Here is a 25,666-nt window from a genome sequence, read left to right as displayed (position 1 = left end):
CAGCCTCTCCTTGTATCTCAAATCCTCCAACCCTGGCAACATCCTTGTACATCTTTTCTGAGCCCTTTCAAGTTTCACAACATCTTTCCGATAGGAAGGAGACCAGAATTGCTTAACCAATGTCCTGTACAGCCGCAACGTATCCTTCCAACTCCTGTACTCAATACTCTGACCAATAAAGGAAAGAATATCAAACGCTGCCTTCACTATCCTTTCTACCTACAACTCCACTTTCAAGGAGCTATGAACCTGCACTCCAAGGTCTCTTTGTTCAGCAACACTCACTAGGACCTTACCATTAAGTGTATTAATCCTGCTAAGATTTGCTTTCTCAAAATGCAGCACCTCGCATTTATCTGAATTAAACTCCATCTGCCACTTCTCAGCCCATTGGCCCATCTGGTTAAGATCATGTAATCTGAGGTAACCCTCTTCGCTGTCCACTACACCTCCAATTTTGGTGTCATCTGCAAGCTTACTAACTGTACCTCTTATGCTCACATCCAAATCATTTCTGTAAATGACGAAAAGTATAGGGCCCAGCACCGATCCTTGTGACACTCCACTGATCACAGGCCCCCAGTCTGAAAAACAACCCTCCACCACCACTCTCTGCTTCTACCTTTGAGCCAGTTCTGTATCCAAATGGCTAGTTCTCCCTGTATTCCATGAGATCTAACCTTGCTAATCAGTGTCCCATGGGGAACCTTATTGAACGCCTTACTGAAGTCATATAGATCACATCTACTGCTCTGTCCTCATCAATCCTCTTTGTTACTTCTTCAAAAAACTCAATCAAGTTTGTGAGACATGATTTCCCACGCACAAAGCCATGTTAACTATCGCTAATTAGTCCTTTCCTTTCCAAATACATAAATCCTGGGGAGATCACATGGTACAGCAGCAGAGCTCTTTGAACGATTACGAAAAGCAAAACTGGTAATAAACTTAAATCAAATGGGATTCACAAAAGTAGAGGTGATGTTCTTGGGACATAGCATTGGTCGTGGAAGGTTGACCCCTTGGAACACAAAGCTGAAGGCGATTCAGGAATTTCCACAAACAAACTCTAAGGAAGAGGTGCTACAATTCTTTGGACTCAGTGAATTCTCCTGGAAGTTTGCTCCAAACCCCAGCGGTGTGGTGGCACCGTTATAACCGACTTGCTGAAGAAGAACACAAAGTTTTGGTGGACAGAACTATGCCAGGAGGCATTTGACCATTTGAAATCAATATTAACCACCAAACCAGTTTTACTTACACCAAACTTTTCAAAACCTTTTAAAGTCATTATCGATGCGAGTGACATCGGAGTTGGAGCTGTACTCCAGGAAGATGAGGATGGGATTGAACTACCAGTTGGTTACTTTTCAAAGAAACTCCACATCCACCAGAGGAAATACTCCACAATGAAAAGGAACTTCGAGTAAAAAATGAGGTCTGCAGATGCTGGAGATCACAGCTGAAAATGTGTTGCTGGTCAAAGCACAGCAGGTTAGGCAGCATCTCTATTCCTGAGATGCTGCCTGGCCTGCTGTGCTTTGACCAGCAACACATTTTCAGCAATGAAAAGGAACTGTTGAGTTTGGTACGGCCTGACATTTTAATGCGTATGTTAGAACAGTGTGTCAGAGACGGTGGTGTACATGGATTACAATCCTCTTGCGGGAAAGATAAAAGACAGCTAAGAGACTTTTTCACACTGAGGGTGGTCCGTGTATGGAGTGAGCTACCAGAGGATGTGGAGGAGACTGGTACAATTGCAACATTTAAGAGGCATTTGGATGGGTATATGAATAGGAAGGGTTTGGAGGGATATGGACCAGGTGCTGGCAGGTGAGACTAGATTGGGTTGGGATATCTGGTCGGCATGGATGGGTTGAACAGAAAGGTCTATTTCCGTGCTGTACATCTCTATGACTCTATTGTTTTATTATTGAGTTGCCCTGACTCTTATGGTTCCATGGTACAATATGACTTTCAAACATTTTGTCCCTTTTATTTCAATCACTAACCTGCATTCCACCTTCTCCTTTATCTTTGATTTTATAATTTTCTATGCAATGAAACCCACCCCTCCACTATTTGGTTTAAAGCCCTATTACACAGTGCCAGTTCCCTGCAATTCACCAGGACTCTGATCCCAGCGTGATCAGATGGAGCCCGTCTCATTGGAACAGCTCTCTCCTTCTCCAGCCTTGGTGTCAATGTGCCATGAATTCAAACACATTTTCTCCCACACCAGTCTTTGAACCATTTGCTTACCTCTTTAATTGCGTTATCAATTAGCTTTTGGCTCACGTAATAATCGGGAGATTGTGTATTTTTGGTTCTGCTTTCTCATTTAGCCCCTAACTGCTCAAATTCCTTCATCAGAGCCTGTTTTTCTCTCTATCTATATGAGATATAGGGAAATTGAGAATAAACTCACAAGATTCAACTATTTTGAACAAACAATGTTGATTAATAAAGATTTTAATATTATTCAATTTTGCATTTTCCTAATCTACACATCAATGTAAAATAACCTGTGATTTAAAAACTCATTTTCAAATAGTAGAATTACTGCAAAACATTGCAGAGGGTGAAGTTATGTGATGAGGGGCCTCACTCCTTTTTCAGGCTTTTCTGTCTTTCCTGCAACGGAATAAAATAATCTGTTAGAAACATTTCACCACATGCATCTGGTCAGTTGAAGTTCTGGTCAGAAATTCTTCAAAACATCCCCATGTGGATGAAAAAGTTGAGTCAATTTTACAGCTTGCCCCAGATTTCATAGAATGACAGACATCATAATGAGGGAATGATCACAGCTGATTGAACAATTCAATGCCTTTTTGCTCATCTCATAATCCTGTACAACACAGTTAATCAAATCTTTAATCATACTCAAAGACTATCTCCATAGTCATCTGGGATAGAGTGTTTGAATCATAGAACCCCCTGCCATGCAGAAAGAGGCTCCTGATGAAGGGCTTACGCCCGAAACGTCGAATTTCCTATTCCTTGGATGCTGCCTAACCTGCTGTGCTTTAACCAGCAACACATTTTCAACCACATTCAGCCCATTACCCATCTGCACCAACCCTCCACCCAAACCAGGCCCTTATCCTATCCCTGTAATACCACATTTCCCATGGCCAACAAACCCAACCTGCACATCGACCATGGGAGGAAACAGAGCACCTGAAGGGAAGCCACACATTCATGAGGGGAATGTGCAAACTTCACACAGACAGTCGATGGTAGTATTGAAACTGGGCTGCCGAGGGAGCAGGTGCTGCTCAAGGAACTGAATGGCATGCTGTTTGTCTTTTGACCCACGAGGGAGGAACGTCAAGTCCCTGTCCAGTCAGGCCCATATGTGACTCCTGACCCAAAGTATCAGTTGCCAAGAAAACACTAAGTACAATTAGGGCTGGTCAGTAAAGCCTGGCTATGTAGCAATGCTAGACAGAGGCAGGAGGCGGGAAGAAAACAGCAAGGCAGGAAGCAGCAGGAGGGAGAGGAAGGCAGGAAGCAGCAGGAGGGAGAGGAACAGAGCAAGGCACACAGCATCAGAACGGAGAGGAACGCAGCAAGGCAGGCAGGATCAGGAGGGAGAGGGACACAGCAAGGCGGGCAGCATCAGGAGGGAGAGGAAGGCAGGAAGCAGCAGGAGGGAGAGGAACAGAGCAAGGCACACAGCATCAGAACGGAGAGGAACGCAGCAAGGCAGGCAGGATCAGGAGGGAGAGGGACACAGCAAGGCGGGCAGCATCAGGAGGTGCGTTCCCTTTCCCTCCTGATGCTGCCTGCCTTGCTGTGTTCCTCTCCCTCCTGATGTTGCCGTCCTTGCTGTGTTCCCCCAGCCTCCTGATGCTGCCTGCCTTGCTGTGTTCCCCTTCCTCCTGATACTGCCTGCCTGGCTGTGTTCCCCCAGCTTCCTGATGCTGCCTGTCTTGCAGTGTTTTCCTCTCCCTCCTGATGTTGCCTGCCTTGCTGTGTTCCCCCAGCCTCCTGATGCTGCCTGCCTTGCTGTGTCCCTCTCCCTCCTGATGCTGCCTGCCTTGCTGTCTCGCTCCCTCCTGATGCTGCCTGCCTTGCTGTGTTACCCTCCCTCCTGATGCTGCCTGCCTTGCTGTGTTCTCCCAGCCTCCTGATGCTGCCTGCCTTGCTGAGTCCCCCACCATCCTGATGCTGCCTGCCTTGTTGTGTTCCTCTCCCTCCTGATGCTGCCCGCCTTGCTGTCTCCCTCTCCCTTCTGATGCTGCCTGCCTTGCTGTGTTCCCCTTCCTCCTGATACTGCCTGCCTTGCTGTGTTCCTTCTCCCTCCTGATGCTGCCTGCCTTGCTATGTCCCTCTCCCTCCTGATGCTGCCTGCCCTGCTGTGTTCCCCATTCCTCCTGATACTGCCTGCCTTGCTGTGTTCCTTCTCGCTCCTGATGCTGCCTGCCTTGCTGTTTCCCTCTCCCTCCTGATGCTGCCTGCCTTGCTGTGTTCCTCTCCCTCCTGATGCTGCCTGCCTTGCTGTGTCCCTCTCCCTCCTGATTCTGCCTGCCTTGCTGTGTCCCTCTCCCTCCTGATGCTGCCTGCCGTGCTGTGTCCCTCTCCCTCCTGATGTTGCCTGCCTTGCTGTATTCCCTCTCCCTCCTGATATTGCTGTGTTCCTATCCTTCCTGATGCTGCCTGCCTTGCTGTGTTCCCCCAGCCTCCTGATGATGCCTGCCTTGCTGTGTTCCCCTTCCTCCTGATACTGCCTGCCTTGCTGTGTTCCCCTTCCGCCTGATGCTGCCTGCCTTGCTGTCTCGCTCCCTCCTGATGCTGCCTGCCTTGCTGTGTTATTTCTCCCTCCTGATGCTGCCGGCCTTGTTGTGTTCCTTCTCCCTCCTGATGCTGCCTACCTTGCTGTGTTCCCCCAGCCTCCTGATACTGCCTGCCTTGCTGTGTTCCCCTCCCTCCTGATGCTGCCTGCGTTGCTGTGTCCCTCTCCCTCCTGATGCTGCCTGCCTTGCTGTGTTGCCCTTCCTCCTGATGCTGCCTGCCTTGCTGTGTTCCCCTTCCTCCTGATACTGCCTGCCTTGCTGTGTCCCTCTCCCTCCAGATGCTGCCTGACTTGCTGTGTCCCTCTCCCTCCTGATGCTGCCTGCCTTGCTGTGTCCCTCTCGCTTCTGATGCTGCCTGCCTTGCTGTGTTCCCCTTCCTCCTGATACTGCCTGCCTTGCTGTGTTCCTTCTCCCTCCTGATGCTGCCTGCCTTGCTGTGTTCCCCCAGCCTCCTGATGCTGCCTGCCTTGCTGTGTTCCTCTCCCTCCTGATGCTGCCTGCCTTGCTGTGTTCCCCTTCCTCCTGATACTGCCTGCCTTGCTGTGTTCCTCTCCCTCCTGATGCTGCCTACCTTGCTGTGTTTCTCTCCCTCCTGATGCTGCTTGCCTTGCTGTGTCCCTCTCCCTCCTGATGCTGCCTGCCCTGCTGTGTTTCCCCAGCCTCCTGATGCTGCCGGCCTTGTTGTGTTCCTCTCCCTCCAGATGCTGCCTGCCTTGCTATGTTCCTCTCCCTCCTGATGCTGCCTGCCTTGCTGTGTTCTCCCAGCCTCCTGATGCTGCCTGCCTTGCTGTGTTCCCCCAGCCTCCTGATACTGCCTGCCTTGCAGTGTCCCTCTCCCTCCTGATGCTGCCTGCCTTGCTGTGTCCCTCTCCCTCCTGATGCTGCCTGCCTTGCTGTGTTCCTCTCCCTCCTGATGCTGCCTGCCTTGCTGTGTCCCTCTCCCTCCTGATGCTGCCTGCCTTGCTGTGTCCCTCCCCTTCCTGATTCTGCCTGTCTTGCTGTGTTCCCCTTCCTCCTGATATTGCCTGCCTGGCTGTGTTCCCCCAGCTTCCTGATGCTGCCTGCGTTGCTGTGTCCCTCCCCCTCCTGATTCTGCCTGTCTTGCAGTGTTTTCCTCTCCCTCCTGATGTTGCCTGCCTTGCTGTGTTCCCCCAGCCTCCCGATGCTGCCTGCCTTGCTGTGTTCCCCTTCCGCCTGATGCTGCCTGCCTTGCTGTGTCGCCCTTACTCCTGATGCTGCCTGCCTTGCTGTGTTCCCCTTCCGCCTGATGCTGCCTGCCTTGCTGTCTCGCTCCCTCCTGATACTGCCTGCCTTGCAGTGTTTTCCTCTCCCTCCTGATGCTGCCTGCCTTGCTGTGTTCCCCTTCCGCCTGATGCTGCCTGCCTTGCTGTGTCCCTCTCCCTCCTGATGCTGCCTGCCCTGCTGTGTTCCCCATTCCTCCTGATGCTGCCTGCCTTGCTGTGTCCCTCTCCCTCCTGATGCTGCCTGCCTTGCTGTGTCCCTCTCCCTCCTGATGCTGCCTGCCCTGCTGTGTTCCCCATTCCTCCTGATGCTGCCTGCCTTGCTGTGTTCCTCTCCCTCTTGATGCTGCCTGCCCTGCTGTGTCCCTCTCCCTCCTGATGCTGCCTGCCCTGCTGTGTTCCTTCTCCCTCCTGATGCTGCCTGCCTTGTTGTGTCCCTCTCCCTCCTGATGCTGCCTGCCTTGCTGTGTCCCTCTCCCTCCTGATGCTGCCTGCCCTGCTGTGTTCCCCATTCCTCCTGATGCTGCCTGCCTTGCTGTGTTCCTTCTCCCTCCTGATGCTGCCTGCCCTGCTGTGTTCCTCTCCCTCCTGATGCTGCCTGCCTTGCTGTGTTCCTCTCCCTCCTGATGCTGCCTGTCTTGCTGTGTTCTCCTAGCTTCCTGATGCTGCCTGCCTTGCTGTCTCGCTCCCTCCTGATACTGCCTGTCTTGCTGTGTTACCCCAGCCTCCTGATGCTGCCTGCCTTGCTGTGTTCTCCCAGCTTCCTGATGTTGCCTGCCTTGCTGTGTTCCTCTCCCTCCTGATGCTGCCGTTCTTGCTGTGTTCCCCCAGCCTCCTGATACTGCCTGCGTTGCTGTGTCCCCCCACCCTGATTCTGCCTGTCTTGCAGTGTTTTCCTCTCCCTCCCGATGCTGCCTGCCTTGCTGTGTCGCCCTTCCTCCTAAAACTGCCTGCCTTGCTGTGTTCCCCTTCCTCCTGATGCTGCCTGCCTTGCTGTGTCCCTCTCCCTCCTGATGCTGCCCGCGTTGCTGTGTTCCCCCAAATTCCTGATGCTGCCTGCCTTGCTGTGTCCCTCTCCTTCCTGATGCTGCCTTCCTTGCTGTGTCCCCCTTCCTCTTGATGCTGCATGCCTTGCTGTGTTCCTCTCCCTCCAGATTCTGCCTGCCTTGCTCTGATCCTCTCCTTCCTGATGCTGCCTGCCTTGCTGTGTTCCTCCCCCTCCTGATGCTGCCTGCCTTGCTGTGTTCCCCCAGCCTCCTGATGCTGCCTGCTCTCTGGGTTCCTCCATCTCCTGACGCTGCCTGCCTTGCTGTGTTCTCTCTCCCTCCTGATGCTGCCTGCCTTGCTGTGTTCCTTCTCCCTCCTGATGCTGCCTGCCTTGCTGTGTTCCTCTCCCTCCTGATGCTGCCTGCCTTGCTGTGTTCCTTCTCCCTCCTGATGCTGCCTGCCTTGCTGTGTTCCTCTCCCTCCTGATGCTGCCTGCCTTGCTGGTGTTCCTCTCCCTCCTGATGCTGCCTGCCTTGTTGTGTCCCTCTCGCTTCTGATGCTGCCTGCCTTGCTGTGTTCCCCTTCCTCCTGATGCTGCCTGCCTTGCTGTGTTCCCCCAGCCTCCTGATGCTGCCTGCCTTGCTGTGTTCTCCCAGCCTCCTGATGCTGCCTGCCTTGCTGTGTCCCTCTCCCTCATGATGCTGCCTGCCTTGCTGTGTTCCTATCCCTCCTGATGCTGCCTGCCTTGCTGTGTTCCTATCCCTCCTGATGCTGCCGTTCTTGCTGTGTTCCCCTTCCTCCTGATACTGCCTGCCCTGCTGTGTCCCTCTCCCTCCTGATGCTGCCTGCCTTGCTGTGTCCCTCTCCCTCCTGATGCTGACTGCCCTGCTGTGTTCCCCATTCCTCCTGATACTGTCTGTCTTGCTGTGTTCCTTCTCCCTCCTGATGCTGCCTGCCTTGCTGTGTCCCTCTCCCTCCTTAGGCTGCCTGCCTTGCTGTGTCCCTGTCCCTACTGATGCTGCCTGCCTTGCTGAGTCCCCCGCCCTCCTGATGCTGCCTGCGTTGTTGTCTCCCTCTCCCTTCTGATGCTGCCTGCCTTGCTGTGTTCCTTCTCCCTCCAGATGCTGCCTGCCTTGCTGTGTTCCTCTCCCTCCTTTTGCTTCCTGCCTTGCTGTCTCCCTCTCCCTTCTGATGCTGCCTGTCTTGCTGTGTTCCCCTTCCTCCTGATACTGCCTGCCCTGCTGTGTTCCTTCTCCCTCCTGATGCTGCCTGCCTTGTTGTGACCCTCTCCCTCCTGATGCTGCCTGCCTTGCTGTGTCCCACTCCCTCCTGATGCTGCCTGCTATGCTGTGTTCCCCATTCCTCCTGATACTGCCTGCCTTGCTGTGTTCCTTCTCCCTCCTGATGCTGCCTGCCTTGGTGTGTCCCTCTCCCTCCTGATGCTGCCTGCCTTGCTGTGTTCTCCTAGCTTCCTGATGCTGCCTGTCTTTGTTGTGTTCCCCATTCCTCCTGATACTGCCTGCCCTGCTGTGTTCCTTCTCCCTCCTGATGCTGCCTGCCTTGCTGTGTCCCTGTCCCTACTGATGCTGCCTGACTTGCTGTGTACCTGTCCCTACTGATGCTGCCTGCCTTGCTGAGTTCCCCACCCTCCTGATGCTGCCTGCCTTGTTGTGTCCCTCTCCCTCCTGATACTGCCTGCCTTGCTGTGTTCCTTCTCCCTCCTGATGCTGCCTGCCTTGTTGTGTCCCTCTCCCTCCTGATGCTGCCTGCCTTGCTGTGTCCCACTCCCTCCTGATGCTGCATGCCCTGCTGTGTTCCCCATTCCTCCTGATACTGCCTGCTTGCTGTGTTCCTTCTCCCTCCTGATGCTGCCTGCCTTGCTGTGTCCCTCTCCCTCCTGATGCTGCCTGCCTTGCTGTGTCCCTCTCCCTCCTGATGCTGCCTGCCTTGCTGTGTTCCTCTCCCTCCTGATGCTGCCTGCCTTGCTGTGTCCCTGTCCCTACTGATGCTGCCTGCCTTGCTGAGTCCCCCACCCTCCTGATGCTGCCTGCCTTGCTGTGTTCCTCTCCCTCCTGATGCTGCCTGCCTTGCTGTGTTCCTTCTCCCTCCTGATGCTGCCGGCCTTGCTGTGTTCCCCTTCCTCCTGATACTGCCTGCCCTGCTGTGTCCCTCTCCCTCCTGATGCTGCCTGCCTTGTTGTGTCCCTCTCCCTCCTGATGCTGCCTGCCTTGCTGTGTCCCACTCCCTCCTGATGCTGCCTGCCCTGCTGTGTTCCCCATTCCTCCTGATAGTGCCTGCCTTGCTGTGTTCCTTCTCCCTCCTGATGCTGCCTGCCTTGCTGTGTCCCTCTCCCTCCTGATGCTGCCTGCCTTGCTGTGTCCCTCTCCCTCCTGATGCTGCCTGCCTTGCTGTGTTCCTCTCCCTCCTGATGCTGCCTGCCTTGCTGTGTCCCTGTCCCTACTGATGCTGCCTGCCTTGCTGTGTTCCTCTCCCTCCTGATGCTGCCTGCCTTGCTGTGTCCCTGTCCCTACTGATGCTGCCTGCCTTGCTGTGTTCCTCTCCCTCCTGATGCTGCCTGCCTTGCTGTGTCCCTGTCCCTACTGATGCTGCCTGCCTTGCTGTGTTCTCCTAGCTTCCTGATGCTGCCTGCCTTGCTGTGTTCCCCTTCCTCCTGATACTGCCTGTCTTGCTGTGTTCCTTCTCCCTCCTGATGCTGCCTGCCTTGCTGTGTTCCCCTTCCTCCTGATACTGCCTGCCCTGCTGTGTTCCTTCTCCCTCCTGATGCTGCCGGCCTTGCTGTGTCCCTCTCCCTCCTGATACTGCCTGTCTTGCTGTGTTCCTTCTCCCTCCTGATGCTGCCTGCCTTGCTGTCTCGCTCCCTCCTGATACTGCCTGCCTTGCTGTGTTCCTCTCCCTCCTTTTGCTTCCTGCCTTGCTGTCTCCCTCTCCCTTCTGATGCTGCCTGTCTTGCTGTGTTCCCCTTCCTCCTGATACTGCCTGCCCTGCTGTGTTCCTTCTCCCTCCTGATGCTGCCTGCCTTGTTGTGACCCTCTCCCTCCTGATGCTGCCTGCCTTGCTGTGTCCCACTCCCTCCTGATGCTGCCTGCTATGCTGTGTTCCCCATTCCTCCTGATACTGCCTGCCTTGCTGTGTTCCTTCTCCCTCCTGATGCTGCCTGCCTTGGTGTGTCCCTCTCCCTCCTGATGCTGCCTGCCTTGCTGTGTTCTCCTAGCTTCCTGATGCTGCCTGTCTTTGTTGTGTTCCCCATTCCTCCTGATACTGCCTGCCCTGCTGTGTTCCTTCTCCCTCCTGATGCTGCCTGCCTTGCTGTGTCCCTGTCCCTACTGATGCTGCCTGACTTGCTGTGTACCTGTCCCTACTGATGCTGCCTGCCTTGCTGAGTCCCCCACCCTCCTGATGCTGCCTGCCTTGTTGTGTCCCTCTCCCTCCCGATGCTGCCTGCCTTGCTGTGTTCCCCTTCCGCCTGATGCTGCCTGCCTTGCTGTGTCGCCCTTACTCCTGATGCTGCCTGCCTTGCTGTGTTCCCCTTCCGCCTGATGCTGCCTGCCTTGCTGTCTCGCTCCCTCCTGATACTGCCTGCCTTGCAGTGTTTTCCTCTCCCTCCTGATGCTGCCTGCCTTGCTGTGTTCCCCTTCCGCCTGATGCTGCCTGCCTTGCTGTGTCCCTCTCCCTCCTGATGCTGCCTGCCCTGCTGTGTTCCCCATTCCTCCTGATGCTGCCTGCCTTGCTGTGTCCCTCTCCCTCCTGATGCTGCCTGCCTTGCTGTGTCCCTCTCCCTCCTGATGCTGCCTGCCCTGCTGTGTTCCCCATTCCTCCTGATGCTGCCTGCCTTGCTGTGTTCCTCTCCCTCTTGATGCTGCCTGCCCTGCTGTGTCCCTCTCCCTCCTGATGCTGCCTGCCCTGCTGTGTTCCTTCTCCCTCCTGATGCTGCCTGCCTTGTTGTGTCCCTCTCCCTCCTGATGCTGCCTGCCTTGCTGTGTCCCTCTCCCTCCTGATGCTGCCTGCCCTGCTGTGTTCCCCATTCCTCCTGATGCTGCCTGCCTTGCTGTGTTCCTTCTCCCTCCTGATGCTGCCTGCCCTGCTGTGTTCCTCTCCCTCCTGATGCTGCCTGCCTTGCTGTGTTCCTCTCCCTCCTGATGCTGCCTGTCTTGCTGTGTTCTCCTAGCTTCCTGATGCTGCCTGCCTTGCTGTCTCGCTCCCTCCTGATACTGCCTGTCTTGCTGTGTTACCCCAGCCTCCTGATGCTGCCTGCCTTGCTGTGTTCTCCCAGCTTCGTGATGTTGCCTGCCTTGCTGTGTTCCTCTCCCTCCTGATGCTGCCTGCCCTGCTGTGTTCCTCCCCCTCCTGATGCTGCCGTTCTTGCTGTGTTCCCCCAGCCTCCTGATACTGCCTGCGTTGCTGTGTCCCCCCACCCTGATTCTGCCTGTCTTGCAGTGTTTTCCTCTCCCTCCCGATGCTGCCTGCCTTGCTGTGTCGCCCTTCCTCCTAAAACTGCCTGCCTTGCTGTGTTCCCCTTCCTCCTGATGCTGCCTGCCTTGCTGTGTCCCTCTCCCTCCTGATGCTGCCCGCGTTGCTGTGTTCCCCCAAATTCCTGATGCTGCCTGCCTTGCTGTGTCCCTCTCCGTCCTGATGCTGCCTTCCTTGCTGTGTCCCCCTTCCTCTTGATGCTGCATGCCTTGCTGTGTTCCTCTCCCTCCAGATTCTGCCTGCCTTGCTCTGATCCTCTCCTTCCTGATGCTGCCTGCCTTGCTGTGTTCCTCCCCCTCCTGATGCTGCCTGCCTTGCTGTGTTCCCCCAGCCTCCTGATGCTGCCTGCTCTCTGGGTTCCTCCATCTCCTGACGCTGCCTGCCTTGCTGTGTTCTCTCTCCCTCCTGATGCTGCCTGCCTTGCTGTGTTCCTTCTCCCTCCTGATGCTGCCTGCCTTGCTGTGTTCCTCTACCTCCTGATGCTGCCTGCCTTGCTGTGTTCCTTCTCCCTCCTGATGCTGCCTGCCTTGCTGTGTTCCTCTCCCTCCTGATGCTGCCTGCCTTGCTGGTGTTCCTCTCCCTCCTGATGCTGCCTGCCTTGTTGTGTCCCTCTCGCTTCTGATGCTGCCTGCCTTGCTGTGTTCCCCTTCCTCCTGATGCTGCCTGCCTTGCTGTGTTCCCCCAGCCTCCTGATGCTGCCTGCCTTGCTGTGTTCTCCCAGCCTCCTGATGCTGCCTGCCTTGCTGTGTCCCTCTCCCTCATGATGCTGCCTGCCTTGCTGTGTTCCTATCCCTCCTGATGCTGCCTGCCTTGCTGTGTTCCTCTCCCTCCTGATGCTGCCGTTCTTGCTGTGTTCCCGTTCCTCCTGATACTGCCTGCCCTGCTGTGTTCCTTCTCCCTCCTGATGCTGCCTGCCTTGCTGTGTCCCTCTCCCTCCTGATGCTGCCTGCCTTGCTGTGTTCCCCTTCCTCTGATACTGCCTGCCCTGCTGTGTTCCTTCTCCCTCCTGATGCTGCCTGCCTTGCTGTGTTCCCCTTCCTCCTGATACTGCCTGCCCTGCTGTGTCCCTCTCCCTCCTGATGCTGCCTGCCTTGCTGTGTCCCTCTCCCTCCTGATGCTGACTGCCCTGCTGTGTTCCCCATTCCTCCTGATACTGTCTGTCTTGCTGTGTTCCTTCTCCCTCCTGATGCTGCCTGCCTTGCTGTGTCCCTCTCCCTCCTTATGCTGCCTGCCTTGCTGTGTCCCTGTCCCTACTGATGCTGCCTGCCTTGCTGAGTCCCCCGCCCTCCTGATGCTGCCTGCGTTGTTGTCTCCCTCTCCCTTCTGATGCTGCCTGCCTTGCTGTGTTCCTTCTCCCTCCAGATGCTGCCTGCCTTGCTGTGTTCCTCTCCCTCCTTTTGCTTCCTGCCTTGCTGTCTCCCTCTCCCTCCTGATGCTGCCTGTCTTGCTGTGTTCCCCTTCCTCCTGATACTGCCTGCCCTGCTGTGTTCCTTCTCCCTCCTGATGCTGCCTGCCTTGTTGTGACCCTCTCCCTCCTGATGCTGCCTGCCTTGCTGTGTCCCACTCCCTCCTGATGCTGCCTGCTATGCTGTGTTCCCCATTCCTCCTGATACTGCCTGCCTTGCTGTGTTCCTTCTCCCTCCTGATGCTGCCTGCCTTGGTGTGTCCCTCTCCCTCCTGATGCTGCCTGCCTTGCTGTGTTCTCCTAGCTTCCTGATGCTGCCTGTCTTTGTTGTGTTCCCCATTCCTCCTGATACTGCCTGCCCTGCTGTGTTCCTTCTCCCTCCTGATGCTGCCTGCCTTGCTGTGTCCCTGTCCCTACTGATGCTGCCTGACTTGCTGTGTACCTGTCCCTACTGATGCTGCCTGCCTTGCTGAGTTCCCCACCCTCCTGATGCTGCCTGCCTTGTTGTGTCCCTCTCCCTCCTGATACTGCCTGCCTTGCTGTGTGCCTTCTCCCTCCTGATGCTGCCTGCCTTGTTGTGTCCCTCTCCCTCCTGATGCTGCCTGCCTTGCTGTGTCCCACTCCCTCCTGATGCTGCATGCCCTGCTGTGTTCCCCATTCCTCCTGATACTGCCTGCTTGCTGTGTTCCTTCTCCCTCCTGATGCTGCCTGCCTTGCTGTGTCCCTCTCCCTCCTGATGCTGCCTGCCTTGCTGTGTCCCTCTCCCTCCTGATGCTGCCTGCCTTGCTGTGTTCCTCTCCCTCCTGATGCTGCCTGCCTTGCTGTGTCCCTGTCCCTACTGATGCTGCCTGCCTTGCTGAGTCCCCCACCCTCCTGATGCTGCCTGCCTTGCTGTGTTCCTCTCCCTCCTGATGCTGCCTGCCTTGCTGTGTTCCTTCTCCCTCCTGATGCTGCCGGCCTTGCTGTGTTCCCCTTCCTCCTGATACTGCCTGCCCTGCTGTGTCCCTCTCCCTCCTGATGCTGCCTGCCTTGTTGTGTCCCTCTCCCTCCTGATGCTGCCTGCCTTGCTGTGTCCCACTCCCTCCTGATGCTGCCTGCCCTGCTGTGTTCCCCATTCCTCCTGATAGTGCCTGCCTTGCTGTGTTCCTTCTCCCTCCTGATGCTGCCTGCCTTGCTGTGTCCCTCTCCCTCCTGATGCTGCCTGCCTTGCTGTGTCCCTCTCCCTCCTGATGCTGCCTGCCTTGCTGTGTTCCTCTCCCTCCTGATGCTGCCTGCCTTGCTGTGTCCCTGTCCCTACTGATGCTGCCTGCCTTGCTGTGTTCCTCTCCCTCCTGATGCTGCCTGCCTTGCTGTGTCCCTGTCCCTACTGATGCTGCCTGCCTTGCTGTGTTCTCCTAGCTTCCTGATGCTGCCTGCCTTGCTGTGTTCCCCTTCCTCCTGATACTGCCTGTCTTGCTGTGTTCATTCTCCCTCCTGATGCTGCCTGCCTTGCTGTGTTCCCCTTCCTCCTGATACTGCCTGCCTTGCTGTGTTCCTTCTCCCTCCTGATGCTGCCGGCCTTGCTGTGTCCCTCTCCTCCTGATACTGCCTGTCTTGCTGTGTTCCTTCTCCCTCCTGATGCTGCCTGCCTTGCTGTCTCGCTCCCTCCTGATACTGCCTGTCTTGCTGTGTTACCCCAGCCTCCTTATGCTGCCTGCCTTGCTGTGTTTCCCCCAGTCTCCTGATGCTGCCTGCCTTGTTGTGTTCCTCTCCCTCCTGATGCTGCCTGCCTTGCTGTGTCCCTCTCCCTCCTGATGCTGCCTGCCTTGCTGTGTCCCCCACCCTCCTGATGCTGCCTGCCTTGCTGTGTTCCCCAGCCTCCTGATGCTGCCTGCCTTGCTGTGTCCCGCCCCCTCCTGATTCTGCCTGCCTTGCTGTGTCCCTCTCCCTCCTGATGCTGCCTGCCTTGCTGTGTTCCCCTTCCTCCTGATACTGCCTGCCCTGCTGTGTTCCTTCTCCCTCCTGATGCTGCCTGCCTTGTTGTGTTCCTCTCCCTCCTGATACTGCCTGCCTTGCTGTGTCCCTCTCCCTCCTGATGCTGCCTGCCTTGCTGTGTCCCCCACCCTCCTGATGCTGCCTGCCTTGCTGTGTTCCCCAGCCTCCTGATGCTGCCTGCCTTGCTGTGTCCCGCCCCCTCCTGATTCTGCCTGCCTTGCTGTGTCCCTCTCCCTCCTGATGCTGCCTGCCTTGCTGTGTTCCCCTTCCTCCTGATACTGCCTGCCTTGCTGTGTTCCTTCTCCCTCCTGATGCTGCCTGCCTTGCTATGTCCCTCTCCCTCCTGATGCTGCCTGCCCTGCTGTGTTCCCCATTCCTCCTGATACTGCCTGCCTTGCTGTGTTCCTTCTCGCTCCTGATGCTGCCTGCCTTGCTGTTTCCCTCTCCCTCCTGATGCTGCCTGCCTTGCTGTGTTCCTCTCCCTCCTGATGCTGCCTGCCTTGCTGTGTCCCTCTCCCTCCTGATTCTGCCTGCCTTGCTGTGTCCCTCTCCCTCCTGATGCTGCCTGCCGTGCTGTGTCCCTCTCCCTCCTGATGTTGCCTGCCTTGCTGTATTCCCTCTCCCTCCTGATACTGCCTGCCTTGCTGTGTTCCCCAGCCTCCTGATGATGCCTGCCTTGCTGTGTTCCCCTTCCTCCTGATACTGCCTGCCTTGCTGTGTTCCCCTTCCGCCTGATGCTGCCTGCCTTGCTGTCTCGCTCCCTCCTGATGCTGCCTGCCTTGCTGTGTTATTTCTCCCTCCTGATGCTGCCTGCCTTGTTGTGTTCCTTCTCCCTCCTGATGCTGCCTACCTTGCTGTGTTCCCCCAGCCTCCTGATACTGCCTGCCTTGCTGTGTTCCCTCCCTCCTGATGCTGCCTGCGTTGCTGTGTCCCTCTCCCTCCTGATGCTGCCTGCCTTGCTGTGTTGCCCTTCCTCCTGATGCTGCCTGCCTTGCTGTGTTCCCTTCCTCCTGATACTGCCTGCCTTGCTGTGTCCCTCTCCCTCCTGATGCTGCCTGACTTGCTGTGTCCCTCTCCCTCCTGATGCTGCCTGCCTTGCTGTGTTCCCCTTCCTCCTGATACTGCCTGCCTTGCTGTGTTCCTTCTCCCTCCTGATGCTGCCTGCCTTGCTGTGTTCCCCAGCCTCCTGATGCTGCCTGCCTTGCTGTGTTCCTCTCCCTCCTGATGCTGCCTGCCTTGCTGTGTTCCCTTCCTCCTGATACTGCCTGCCTTGCTGTGTTCCTCTCCCTCCTGATGCTGCCTTCCTTGCTGTGTTTCTCTCCCTCCTGATGCTGCTTGCCTTGCTGTGTCCCTCTCCCTCCTGATGCTGCCTGCCCTGCTGTGTTTCCCCAGCCTCCTGATGCTGCCGGCCTTGTTGTGTTCCTCTCCCTCCAGATGCTGCCTGCCTTGCTATGTTCCTCTCCCTCCTGATGCTGCCTGCCTTGCTGTGTTCTCCCAGCCTCCTGATGCTGCCTGCCTTGCTGTGTTCCCCAGCCTCCTGATACTGCCTGCCTTGCAGTGTCCCTCTCCCTCCTGATGCTGCCTGCCTTGCTGTGTCCCTCTCCCTCCTGATGCTGCCTGCCTTGCTGTGTTCCTCTCCCTCCTGATGCTGCCTGCCTTGCTGTGTCCCTCTCCCTCCTGATGCTGCCTGCCTTGCTGTGTCCCTCCCCTTCCTGATTCTGCCTGTCTTGCTGTGTTCCCCTTCCTCCTGATATTGCCTGCCTGGCTGTGTTCCCCCAGCTTCCTGATGCTGCCTGCGTTGCTGTGTCCCTCCCCCTCCTGATTCTGCCTGTCTTGCAGTGTTTTCCTCTCCCTCCTGATGTTGCCTGCCTTGCTGTGTTCCCCCAGCCTCCCGATGCTGCCTGCCTTGCTGTGTTCCCCTTCCGCCTGATGCTGCCTGCCTTGCTGTGTCGCCCTTACTCCTGATGCTGCCTGCCTTGCTGTGTTCCCCTTCCGCCTGATGCTGCCTGCCTTGCTGTCTCGCTCCTCCTGATACTGCCTGCCTTGCAGTGTTTTCCTCTCCCTCCTGATGCTGCCTGCCTTGCTGTGTTCCCCTTCCGCCTGATGCTGCCTGCCTTGCTGTCTCGCTCCCTCCTGATGCTGCCTGCCTTGCTGTGTCCCTCTCCCTCCTGATGCTGCCTGCCTTGCTGTGTCCCTCTCCCTCCTGATGCTGCCTGCCTGCTGTGTTCCCCATTCCTCCTGATGCTGCCTGCCTTGCTGTGTTCCTCTCCCTCTTGATGCTGCCTGCCTGCTGTGTCCCTCTCCCTCCTGATGCTGCCTGCCCTGCTGTGTTCCTTCTCCCTCCTGATGCTGCCTGCCTTGTTGTGTCCCTCTCCCTCCTGATGCTGCCTGCCTTGCTGTGTCCCTCTCCCTCCTGATGCTGCCTGCCCTGCTGTGTTCCCCATTCCTCCTGATGCTGCCTGCCTTGCTGTGTTCCTTCTCCCTCCTGATGCTGCCTGCCTTGCTGTGTTCCTCTCCCTCCTGATGCTGCCTGCCTTGCTGTGTTCCTCTCCCTCCTGATGCTGCCTGTCTTGCTGTGTTCTCCTAGCTTCCTGATGCTGCCTGCCTTGCTGTCTCGCTCCCTCCTGATACTGCCTGTCTTGCTGTGTTACCCCAGCCTCCTGATGCTGCCTGCCTTGCTGTGTTCTCCCAGCTTCCTGATGTTGCCTGCCTTGCTGTGTTCCTCTCCCTCCTGATGCTGCCTGCCCTGCTGTGTTCCTCCCCCTCCTGATGCTGCCGTTCTTGCTGTGTTCCCCCAGCCTCCTGATACTGCCTGCGTTGCTGTGTCCCCCCACCCTGATTCTGCCTGTCTTGCAGTGTTTTCCTCTCCCTCCCGATGCTGCCTGCCTTGCTGTGTCGCCCTTCCTCCTAAAACTGCCTGCCTTGCTGTGTTCCCCTTCCTCCTGATGCTGCCTGCCTTGCTGTGTCCCTCTCCCTCCTGATGCTGCCCGCGTTGCTGTGTTCCCCCAAATTCCTGATGCTGCCTGCCTTGCTGTGTCCCTCTCCTTCCTGATGCTGCCTTCCTTGCTGTGTCCCCTTCCTCTTGATGCTGCATGCCTTGCTGTGTTCCTCTCCCTCCAGATTCTGCCTGCCTTGCTCTGATCCTCTCCTTCCTGATGCTGCCTGCCTTGCTGTGTTCCTCCCCCTCCTGATGCTGCCTGCCTTGCTGTGTTCCCCCAGCCTCCTGATGCTGCCTGCTCTCTGGGTTCCTCCATCTCCTGACGCTGCCTGCCTTGCTGTGTTCTCTCTCCCTCCTGATGCTGCCTGCCTTGCTGTGTTCCTTCTCCCTCCTGATGCTGCCTGCCTTGCTGTGTTCCTCTCCCTCCTGATGCTGCCTGCCTTGCTGTGTTCCTTCTCCCTCCTGATGCTGCCTGCCTTGCTGTGTTCCTCTCCCTCCTGATGCTGCCTGCCTTGCTGGTGTTCCTCTCCCTCCTGATGCTGCCTGCCTTGTTGTGTCCCTCTCGCTTCTGATGCTGCCTGCCTTGCTGTGTTCCCCTTCCTCCTGATGCTGCCTGCCTTGCTGTGTTCCCCCAGCCTCCTGATGCTGCCTGCCTTGCTGTGTTCTCCCAGCCTCCTGATGCTGCCTGCCTTGCTGTGTCCCTCTCCCTCATGATGCTGCCTGCCTTGCTGTGTTCCTATCCCTCCTGATGCTGCCTGCCTTGCTGTGTTCCTCTCCCTCCTGATGCTGCCGTTCTTGCTGTGTTCCCGTTCCTCCTGATACTGCCTGCCCTGCTGTGTTCCTTCTCCCTCCTGATGCTGCCTGCCTTGCTGTGTCCCTCTCCCTCCTGATGCTGCCTGCCTTGCTGTGTTCCCCTTCCTCTGATACTGCCTGCCCTGCTGTGTTCCTTCTCCCTCCTGATGCTGCCTGCCTTGCTGTGTTCCCCTTCCTCCTGATACTGCCTGCCTGCTGTGTCCCTCTCCCTCCTGATGCTGCCTGCCTTGCTGTGTCCCTCTCCCTCCTGATGCTGACTGCCTTGCTGTGTTCCCCATTCCTCCTGATACTGTCTGTCTTGCTGTGTTCCTTCTCCCTCCTGATGCTGCCTGCCTTGCTGTGTCCCTCTCCCTCCTGATGCTGCCTGCCTTGCTGTGTCCCTGTCCCTACTGATGCTGCCTGCCTTGCTGAGTCCCCCGCCCTCCTGATGCTGCCTGCGTTGTTGTCTCCCTCTCCCTTCTGATGCTGCCTGCCTTGCTGTGTTCCTCTCCCTCCTTTTGCTTCCTGCCTTGCTGTCTCCCTCTCCCTTCTGATGCTGCCTGTCTTGCTGTGTTCCCCTTCCTCCTGATACTGCCTGCCTGCTGTGTTCCTTCTCCCTCCTGATGCTGCCTGCCTTGTTGTGACCCTCTCCCTCCTGATGCTGCCTGCCTTGCTGTGTCCCACTCCCTCCTGATGCTGCCTGCTATGCTGTGTTCCCCATTCCTCCTGATACTGCCTGCCTTGCTGTGTTCCTTCTCCCTCCTGATGCTGCCTGCCTTGGTGTGTCCCTCTCCCTCCTGATGCTGCCTGCCTTGCTGTGTTCTCCTAGCTTCCTGATGCTGCCTGTCTTTGTTGTGTTCCCCATTCCTCCTGATACTGCCTGCCCTGCTGTGTTCCTTCTCCCTCCTGATGCTGCCTGCCTTGCTGTGTCCCTGTCCCTACTGATGCTGCCTGACTTGCTGTGTACCTGTCCCTACTGATGCTGCCTGCCTTGCTGAGTCCCCCACCCTCCTGATGCTGCCTGCCTTGTTGTGTCCCTCTCCCTCCTGATACTGCCTGCCTTGCTGTGTTCCTTCTCCCTCCTGATGCTGCCTGCCTTGTTGTGTCCCTCTCCCTCCTGATGCTGCCTGCCTTGCTGTGTCCCACTCCCTCCTGATGCTGCATGCCCTGCTGTGTTCCCCATTCCTCCTGATACTGCCTGCTTGCTGTGTTCCTTCTCCCTCCTGATGCTGCCTGCCTTGCTGTGTCCCTCTCCCTCCTGATGCTGCCTGCCTTGCTGTGTCCCTCTCCCTCCTGATGCTGCCTGCCTTGCTGTGTTCCTCTCCCTCCTGATGCTGCCTGCCTTGCTGTGTCCCTGTCCCTACTGATGCTGCCTGCCTTGCTGAGTCCCCCACCCTCCTGATGCTGCCTGCCTTGCTGTGTTCCTCTCCCTCCTGATGCTGCCTGCCTTGCTGTGTTCCTTCTCCCTCCTGATGCTGCCGGCCTTGCTGTGTTCCCCTTCCTCCTGATACTGCCTGCCTTGCTGTGTCCCTCTCCCTCCTGATGCTGCCTGCCTTGTTGTGTCCCTCTCCCTCCTGATGCTGCCTGCCTTGCTGTGTCCCACTCCCTCCTGATGCTGCCTGCCTGCTGTGTTCCCCATTCCTCCTGATAGTGCCTGCCTTGCTGTGTTCCTTCTCCCTCCTGATGCTGCCTGCCTTGCTGTGTCCCTCTCCCTCCTGATGCTGCCTGCCTTGCTGTGTCCCTCTCCCTCCTGATGCTGCCTGCCTTGCTGTGTCCCTGTCCCTACTGATGCTGCCTGCCTTGCTGTGTTCCTCTCCCTCCTGATGCTGCCTGCCTTGCTGTGTCCCTGTCCCTACTGATGCTGCCTGCCTTGCTGTGTTCCTCTCCCTCCTGATGCTGCCTGCCTTGCTGTGTCCCTGTCCCTACTGATGCTGCCTGCCTTGCTGTGTTCTCCTAGCTTCCTGATGCTGCCTGCCTTGCTGTGTTCCCCTTCCTCCTGATACTGCCTGTCTTGCTGTGTTCCTTCTCCCTCCTGATGCTGCCTGCCTTGCTGTGTTCCCCTTCCTCCTGATACTGCCTGCCCTGCTGTGTTCCTTCTCCCTCCTGATGCTGCCGGCCTTGCTGTGTCCCTCTCCCTCCTGATACTGCCTGTCTTGCTGTGTTCCTTCTCCCTCCTGATGCTGCCTGCCTTGCTGTCTCGCTCCCTCCTGATACTGCCTGTCTTGCTGTGTTACCCCAGCCTCCTTATGCTGCCTGCCTTGCTGTGTTTCCCCCAGTCTCCTGATGCTGCCTGCCTTGTTGTGTTCCTCTCCCTCCTGATACTGCCTGCCTTGCTGTGTCCCTCTCCCTCCTGATGCTGCCTGCCTTGCTGAGTCCCCCACCCTCCTGATGCTGCCTGCCTTGCTGTGTTCCCCAGCCTCCTGATGCTGCCTGCCTTGCTGTGTCCCGCCCCTTCCTGATTCTGCGTGCCTTGCTGTGTCCCTCTCCCTCCTGATGCTGCCTGCCTTGCTGTGTTCCTCTCCCTCCTGATGCTGCCTGCCTTGCTGTGTCCCTGTCCCTACTGATGCTGCCTGCCTTGCTGTGTTCCTCTCCCTCCTGATGCTGCCTGCCTTGCTGTGTCCCTGTCCCTACTGATGCTGCCTGCCTTGCTGTGTTCCTCTCCCTCCTGATGCTGCCTGCCTTGCTGTGTCCCTGTCCCTACTGATGCTGCCTGCCTTGCTGTGTTCTCCTAGCTTCCTGATGCTGCCTGCCTTGCTGTGTTCCCCTTCCTCCTGATACTGCCTGTCTTGCTGTGTTCCTTCTCCCTCCTGATGCTGCCTGCCTTGCTGTGTTCCCCTTCCTCCTGATACTGCCTGCCTGCTGTGTTCCTTCTCCCTCCTGATGCTGCCGGCCTTGCTGTGTCCCTCTCCCTCCTGATACTGCCTGTCTTGCTGTGTTCCTTCTCCCTCCTGATGCTGCCTGCCTTGCTGTCTCGCTCCCTCCTGATACTGCCTGTCTTGCTGTGTTACCCCAGCCTCCTTATGCTGCCTGCCTTGCTGTGTTTCCCCCAGTCTCCTGATGCTGCCTGCCTTGTTGTGTTCCTCTCCCTCCTGATACTGCCTGCCTTGCTGTGTCCCTCTCCCTCCTGATGCTGCCTGCCTTGCTGAGTCCCCCACCCTCCTGATGCTGCCTGCCTTGCTGAGTCCCCCACCCTCCTGATGCTGCCTGCCTTGCTGTGTTCCTCTCCCTCCTGATGCTGCCTGCCTTGCTGTGTTCCTTCTCCCTCCTGATGCTGCCGGCCTTGCTGTGTTCCCCTTCCTCCTGATACTGCCTGCCCTGCTGTGTCCCTCTCCCTCCTGATGCTGCCTGCCTTGTTGTGTCCCTCTCCCTCCTGATGCTGCCTGCCTTGCTGTGTCCCACTCCCTCCTGATGCTGCCTGCCCTGCTGTGTTCCCCATTCCTCCTGATAGTGCCTGCCTTGCTGTGTTCCTTCTCCCTCCTGATGCTGCCTGCCTTGCTGTGTCCCTCTCCCTCCTGATGCTGCCTGCCTTGCTGTGTCCCTCTCCCTCCTGATGCTGCCTGCCTTGCTGTGTCCCTGTCCCTACTGATGCTGCCTGCCTTGCTGTGTTCCTCTCCCTCCTGATGCTGCCTGCCTTGCTGTGTCCCTGTCCCTACTGATGCTGCCTGCCTTGCTGTGTTCCTCTCCCTCCTGATGCTGCCTGCCTTGCTGTGTCCCTCTCCCTACTGATGCTGCCTGCCTTGCTGTGTTCTCCTAGCTTCCTGATGCTGCCTGCCTTGCTGTGTTCCCCTTCCTCCTGATACTGCCTGCCTTGCTGTGTTCCTTCTCCCTCCTGATGCTGCCTGCCTTGCTGTGTTCCCCTTCCTCCTGATACTGCCTGCCCTGCTGTGTTCCTTCTCCCTCCTGATGCTGCCGGCCTTGCTGTGTCCCTCTCCCTCCTGATACTGCCTGTCTTGCTGTGTTCCTTCTCCCTCCTGATGCTGCCTGCCTTGCTGTCTCGCTCCCTCCTGATACTGCCTGTCTTGCTGTGTTACCCCAGCCTCCTTATGCTGCCTGCCTTGCTGTGTTTCCCCCAGTCTCCTGATGCTGCCTGCCTTGTTGTGTTCCTCTCCCTCCTGATACTGCCTGCCTTGCTGTGTCCCTCTCCCTCCTGATGCTGCCTGCCTTGCTGAGTCCCCCACCCTCCTGATGCTGCCTGCCTTGCTGTGTTCCCCCAGCCTCCTGATGCTGCCTGCCTTGCTGTGTCCCGCCCCTTCCTGATTCTGCGTGCCTTGCTGTGTCCCTCTCCCTCCTGATGCTGCCTGCCTTGCTGTGTTCCTCTCCCTCCTGATGCTGCCTGCCTTGCTGTGTCCCTGTCCCTACTGATGCTGCCTGCCTTGCTGTGTTCCTCTCCCTCCTGATGCTGCCTGCCTTGCTGTGTCCCTCTCCCTACTGATGCTGCCTGCCTTGCTGTGTTCCTCTCCCTCCTGATGCTGCCTGCCTTGCTGTGTCCCTGTCCCTACTGATGCTGCCTGCCTTGCTGTGTTCTCCTAGCTTCCTGATGCTGCCTGCCTTGCTGTGTTCCCCTTCCTCCTGATACTGCCTGTCTTGCTGTGTTCCTTCTCCCTCCTGATGCTGCCTGCCTTGCTGTGTTCCCCTTCCTCCTGATGCTGCCTGCCCTGCTGTGTTCCTTCTCCCTCCTGATGCTGCCGGCCTTGCTGTGTCCCTCTCCCTCCTGATACTGCCTGTCTTGCTGTGTTCCTTCTCCCTCCTGATGCTGCCTGCCTTGCTGTCTCGCTCCCTCCTGATACTGCCTGTCTTGCTGTGTTACCCCAGCCTCCTTATGCTGCCTGCCTTGCTGTGTTTCCCCCAGTCTCCTGATGCTGCCTGCCTTGTTGTGTTCCTCTCCCTCCTGATACTGCCTGCCTTGCTGTGTCCCTCTCCCTCCTGATGCTGCCTGCCTTGCTGTGTCCCCCACCCTCCTGATGCTGCCTGCCTTGCTGTGTTCCCCAGCCTCCTGATGCTGCCTGCCTTGCTGTGTCCCGCCCCCTCCTGATTCTGCCTGTCTTGCAGTGTTTTCCTCTCCTTCCCGATGCTGCCTGCCTTGCTGTGTCGCCCTTCCTCCTAAAACTGCCTGCCTTGCTGTGTTCCCCTTCCTCCTGATGCTGCTTGCCTTGCTGTGTCCCTCTCCCTCCTGATCCTGCCCGCGTTGCTGTGTTCCCCCAAATTCCTGATGCTGCCTTCCTTGCTGTGTCCCCCTTGCTCTTGATGCTGCATGCCTTGCTGTGTTCCTCGCCCTCTTGATGCTGCCTGCCTTGCTCTGATCCTCTCCTTCCTGATGCTGCCTGCCTTGCTGTGTTCCTCCCCCTCCTGATGCTGCCTGCCTTGCTTTGTCCCCCTTCCTCCTGATGCTGCCTGCCTTGCTGTGTTCCCCTTCCTCCTGATACTGCCTGCTTTGTTGTGTTCTCCTTCCTCCTGATACTGACTGCCTTGCTGAGTTCCCCCTGCCTCCTGATGCTGCCTGCTCTCTGGGTTCCTCCATCTCCTGATGCTGCCTGCCTTGTTGTATCCCTCTCCCTCCTGATGTTGCCTGCCTTGCTGTGTTCCTGTCCCTCCTGATGCTGCCTGCCTTGCTGAGTCCCCCACCCTCCTGATGCTGCCTGCCTTGTTGTGTCCCTCTCCCTCCAGATGCTGCCTGCCTTGCTGTGTTCCTGTCCCTCCTGATGCTGCCTGCCTTGCTGAGTCCCCCACCCTCCTGATGCTGCCTGACTTGCTGTGTCCCTCTCCCTCCTGATGCTGCCTGCCTATCTGTGTCCCTCTCCCTCCTGATGCTGCCTGCCTTGCTGTGTTCCCCTTCCTCCTGTTACGGCCTGCTTTGCTGTGTTCCCCTTCCTCCTGATACTGCCTGCCTTGCTGTGTTCACCTTCCTCCTGCTGCTGCCTGCCTTGCTGTGTTCCCCTTCCTCCTGATACTGCCTGCCTTGGTGTGTCCCTCTCCCTCCTGATGCTGCCAGCTCTCTGGGTTCCTCTCCCTCCTGATGCTGCCTGCCTTGCTGCGTAACTCTCCCTCCTGATGCTGCCTGCCTTGTTGTGTCCCTCTCCCTCCAGATGCTGCCTGCCTTGCTGTGTTCCTCTCCCTCCTGATGCTGCCTGCCTTGCTGGTGTTCCTCTCCCTCCTGATGCTGCCTGCCTTGCTGTGTCCCTCTCCCTCCTGATGCTGCCTGCCTTGCTGCGTAACTCTCCCTCCTGATGCTGCCTGCCTTGTTGTGTCCCTCTCCCTCCAGATGCTGCCTGCCTTTCTGTGTTCCCCTTCCTCTGATGCTGCCTGCCTTGCTGTGTTCCCCAGCCTCCTGATGCTGCCTGTCTTGCTGTGTTCCTCTCCCTCCTGATGCTGCCTGCCTTGCTGTGTCCCTCTCCCTCCTGATGCTGCCTGCCTTGCTGTGTTCCTCTCCCTCCTGATGCTGCCTGCCTTGCTGGTGTTCCTCTCCCTCCTGATGCTGCCTGCCTTGCTGTGTTCCTCTCCCTCCTGATGCTGCCTGCCTTGCTGTGTCCCTCTCCCTCCTGATGCTGCCTGCCTTGCTGTGTTCCTTCTCCCTCCTGATGCTGCCTGCCTTGCTGTGTTCCCCAGCCTCCTGATGCTGCCTGCCTTGCTGTGTTCCCCCTGCCTCCTGATGCTGCCTGCCTTGCTGTGTCCCACTTGCTTCTGATGCTGCCTGCCTTGCTGTGTTCCCCTTCCTCCTGATACTGCCTGCCTTGCTGTGTTCCTTCTCTCTCCTGATGTTGCCTGCCTTGCTGTGTTCCCCCAGCCTCCCGATGCTGCCTGCCTTGCTGTGTCGCCCTTCCTTCTGATACTGCCTGCCTTGCTGTGTTCCCCTTCCTCCTGATGCTGCCTGCCTTGCTCTCTCGCTCCCTCCTGATACTGCCTGTCTTGCTGTGTTCCCCCGGCCTCCTGATGCTGCCTGCCTTGCTGTGTCCCCCTTCCCCCCTGATACTGCCTGCCTTGCTGTGTTCCTTCACCCTCCTGATGCTGCCGCATTGCTGTGTTCCCCCAAATTCCTGAT

The 25,666-nt window shown here is 57.4% G+C and overlaps 1 protein-coding gene across 1 annotated transcript in view; it reads right to left on the bottom strand.

Moving 5' to 3' along the window:
- Window positions 1–2,607: 2,607 nt before the first annotated feature.
- Window positions 2,608–25,666, bottom strand: part of LOC132816261 (microtubule-actin cross-linking factor 1, isoforms 6/7-like) — a 69,084-nt gene continuing 46,025 nt past the window's right edge. Inside the window, exon 10 of the mRNA XM_060825758.1 lies at window positions 2,608–2,637. Coding sequence (XP_060681741.1) covers window positions 2,608–2,637 — 30 coding nt within the window. The remainder of the gene's footprint in view (window positions 2,638–25,666) is intronic.

The sequence above is a fragment of the Hemiscyllium ocellatum genome, chromosome 5, assembly GCF_020745735.1.
Source record: "Hemiscyllium ocellatum isolate sHemOce1 chromosome 5, sHemOce1.pat.X.cur, whole genome shotgun sequence".
NCBI lineage: Eukaryota > Metazoa > Chordata > Chondrichthyes > Orectolobiformes > Hemiscylliidae > Hemiscyllium > Hemiscyllium ocellatum.
This window is presented reverse-complemented; position numbering and strand designations above follow the sequence as displayed.